This window comes from Cupressus sempervirens, chromosome 10 (assembly GCF_028749045.1).
Source record: "Cupressus sempervirens isolate cs-2001-9-10 chromosome 10, ASM2874904v1, whole genome shotgun sequence".
In the NCBI taxonomy this organism is placed as follows: Eukaryota; Viridiplantae; Streptophyta; class Pinopsida; order Cupressales; family Cupressaceae; genus Cupressus; species Cupressus sempervirens.
Genome location: NC_143127.1, coordinates 176,367,034 through 176,370,966, shown reverse-complemented (window position 1 = coordinate 176,370,966; position 3,933 = coordinate 176,367,034). Strand labels below are relative to the sequence as shown.

Here is a 3,933-nt window from a genome sequence, read left to right as displayed (position 1 = left end):
CTTGAGCTAAAATTAAACTTTTTCCTTTTAGAGTCCAAATATCTCTCCTACTCCTTATCTTTTGAGTCCACCTCCCAATCATGCTTATCAAGTTATATAATATCTTTCAATTTTTTTCTCTTTTTAGGGGTATGCACAGGGCTAGACTTTGTAGAGGCATTGGTCCATTTCTTGGGGGCCTCAACCTAGGGATAACTTTTAAAAATTCAGCTTTGGAAAAATATATAAAATCATGGAAAATCCAACATTATTTTAGGAGAAAAAGTTTAATTTGTTTTGGTGATTTTTTTTTCAAAATAGGAAAAAAATAAATTTTATTGGTGATTATTTTCCATCGTATGAAAATTATGTAAAACCCTAGCAAATCTTTAACTATTTCAAAAAGTCATGACCAAAAGTATAATTACCTAGAAACCATAATTTTATTTCATACAAAATATGATAAACCTTTTAATAACTGTTAGATGATCCTAAATCAATGGTATAAATCCTATTTCAGACTAAAATAGTAAAGAACAACAAGTTTCAGAGAAAGTTTTGAGAATAATGACACTTGTCCATAGTAAAATATATTTCAGGCCAAAGATTAGAAGGATAAATTTTTTTTTTGGAAAGTCTCCAAAATAGAGATACTTGTCAAGTCTATGTAATTTACATATTAGCCTCACTTAAATTTTTACCATAGATTGGCAAATGTGACCATCAAATAAGACATGCCTTGGAAATTGTAGGCAAAAATATTTATTTTATAGTGTGGGAAGACTATAATTACATTGAAAAATTTGTCACCAAAATAAATAAATATTATGTATTGTTATTAGCGATTGGCTTAAGCATGGGACCTAATTTTCATAAAGTGTGGGTGACATGGCCACCCCAAAAGTTCAATTTTTTTTTACCAAATTCAAGGTCTTCGATGAGTGAAATTCACGATTTGGAGAATATTCACCACTAAAGTTTTCCTTGCCTCAATTAACAAGGATTTTGCCAATGTTATTCTTATTTAGAGGCTTATAGGAATGAAGGTTATCTAAGATTTGAGGGGAATCAAATTTGGTTTTTTTCAAAAAAAACTATTCATTCACCACATAGGATTTGAGAGCTTTAGGGGTCCTGGGGGTTTCAATGGGTGAACCTTGGATGATGAGCACAAACATGGTGATACAAGACAAAGACAAGCCCTTGATGAATAGGAGGGTTTTCTCCTAGCACAATGATGTTAACTAGAGAAGAGAACAAGAAGAAAGAGATACCAACCCTTTCCTTATGCCTTAACATGTTAAGCTGTGGAAAATGATAGCCTAATAAGTAGTATAAAAACTTTCAAGAGTAAAATATTTGATTAACCAGTAAAAAGTAACAACAAAAGGGCTAGGGATAGAAAGTCTAGTGTACCAATTACAAGAAATGACTCACTGTTTCCTTCATTCCTTCAAAGAGCTTATGCCTAAATATACTATAGTCCATTGTACCTTTCCTTTCCACTTGAACGCCGACACACTCCAACATTGTAGCTTAGCCAATCTGTTCTGGCATCACCACAAATTTAATGATCCCAATAGCCACCTCACCTTTATTCAAAGAATTGGAAAACTTATTAGAGATGATTGTTTTGTGGCCCTTCCCTAAAAAAATATCCCCAAATTTCTTTATTCTGCCCCAATTCTTAGCAATTTCTTGGTTCAACTTGTTTTGGCGGGCCTCCCATTCTGCTTCAACAGATCAGCCAACATCATTCTCCTTGTCAAATGCAATTTCAAGTTTAGAACCACCCAAACGATATCCTTGGAATAAGAGAAATTTCTAACAGTAGCTCTGAATATCAAGAGTGCCCAAATCTAGACATGGATGCAACATATGAGATATTACGAAGACTTCCAGTGCCCTCATTGATGAGGGCAAAGACTGTTTGCAAAAACTGGAAGAGGACAATATCAACCACTACTCTCAGTCTCCTCAATGTTGAGGATGATCATCTTTTTGTGATGCAACACATGGTGCATGGCTTTCAAGGAATCGCTTTCTTCAGCACCGCACTCGATCGCTGGTTTCGAATCCCTTTATTTCGCCAAAAGAAATGGGGTTGGTATCATCACTTCCATAACACAGAGCTTTACCTCTGTGCCGCAGCAGCTGGGTTTTACCTCTTTCTTGATTACGAAAATTCCTCGTGCAGTAAGCCGCCCACCATAATTAATCCTGTTACCAAACAACGCATTGAGTTGCCTCCAATTCCAGACGGTTATGAATGGACAGAGGGAACAGCCGTTGAACTCATTTCTTCCAAGTCTGGCCATTTTGATATTATTGCTCTAGGGTTCCATGAAAGTGAAACGGATTACTGTGCGTTGCTATACAATTCGACCACAGACGTTTGGACCAGTGTCCGCGCCATGCCTGTAATTCCGTCAGACATCATTATCACTACTTTCCACTGGAATAGACACTCTTGGACCAGCGCAGTACACAACGGTGTTGTCTACTTTACACAACTATGGCGGCCATCTTGGTTGTTATGACATTAATTCGAAAAGGTTTGAGTTTAAGGAGATCGAAGGAGGGTTGCATCCACGGATTGATTATAACTGTGACAAGTACAATTCCCACACATCTCTGCCTTCCTTACTGGTATGTAATGGGAAGCTGCTTTTGGTAGGGAGGTTGGAGGAGGAGGGCTCCACATGGGATGGCATCCCTTTCATCGAGCACACTCCCGTGGGGATATGGGAGCTGAACCGTGATAAGGCATTGTTTTGGTCTCTCGTTCCTGTTACTCTAAATGATCTCTTCAATGACACTGTCAATTCATCCCATGGGACAGATTTCATGGTTGCAGCTTCGTCACATAAAATTTGGCTTACGATTAGAGGAAGCATTAATGTTATGACCGTTGACATCAGATCCATGGAGTGGAGTGTGTTGGCAGGTTGCCCTACTGAAGTCTATTCAATTGTATTTCTCACATCAACAACATCTTCAGTAGGGCGACCTGCCAACACACTCCATTCCATGGATCTGATGTCAACGGTCATAACATAACCCTAAAATAAACCCTAAAATACCCCTAAAATAGGTTTAGGGGTATTGATGCTTAAGTTTGATAATACTTCTAAAATAATCTTAAACTAATAATACTTCAAATTTTAATAAACTTTTAAACCTGCAACTCTAATGGCTGCATACAATGGTGCCTGGATCAATCACTGCTTCAACAAGACAAATCCAAACAACAAACTTACAGAGTGAACAAGGAACCACGTGCAACTGCAGGCACAAACTTCCTTCCTCTTCTTTCTCTGCTCAGCTCTGCAACTTCTCTCTGATCTGTTTGATCTGCACTTGATGAATGAATGAATGTAGAAACATTCCTTTTGTCATATTCTTCCTTTCCCTCTCAATGTTCAAATTTCAAACTCTCACCTACCAAAAATGAATGCCTGCTGTTCATGGATGCCTGCGGTGACCTAACAGGGTAGATGCGCGTGGGACTCGAGGACAACCTGCAGGCGTTGACATTTAATTTCCAACAGTTGATAGTTATCAAAGGAATGCTGTTTGTGGAACTTTGTCCATTTGCAAACTTACACTCTTTGACTAATATCTACATATGATCCATCAACATTTGTTTTTAATGTGCATTTATACTCTTTCATACATTTAGTTCACTTTGATCTATCTATTCCGGATTCTCTGGTTACTACTGTATATATTATACTTCACACTTATTAATCAATATCAATGGAGGGAGATTTTGGTAGACTATTATACTTATCTATAAACTTATTTTAACATTTTCTTCAAATACATTTTGGTTTTGAAACCAGAATCAGTAATCTTCTAGGCGCATCATCATTTAACTCATTTCTTGCACATTTCATATGTATAATTCTATTTAAACAAAATGAAGCTAAAAGGAAATGTATTATTCATCGA

At 36.9% G+C, this 3,933-nt stretch overlaps 1 protein-coding gene across 1 annotated transcript; it reads left to right on the top strand.

Annotated features, from left to right (window-relative positions):
- The first annotated feature begins 1,844 nt into the window (after positions 1–1,844).
- Positions 1,845–3,039, top strand: LOC149533209 (F-box/kelch-repeat protein At3g61590-like). Its single transcript, XM_089805824.1, has 2 exons — positions 1,845–2,343; positions 2,444–3,039. Exons 1-2 carry the CDS (start codon positions 1,845–1,847, stop codon positions 3,037–3,039), a joined length of 1,095 nt encoding a protein of 364 aa, XP_089661950.1.
- The last annotated feature ends 894 nt before the right edge of the window (positions 3,040–3,933 follow it).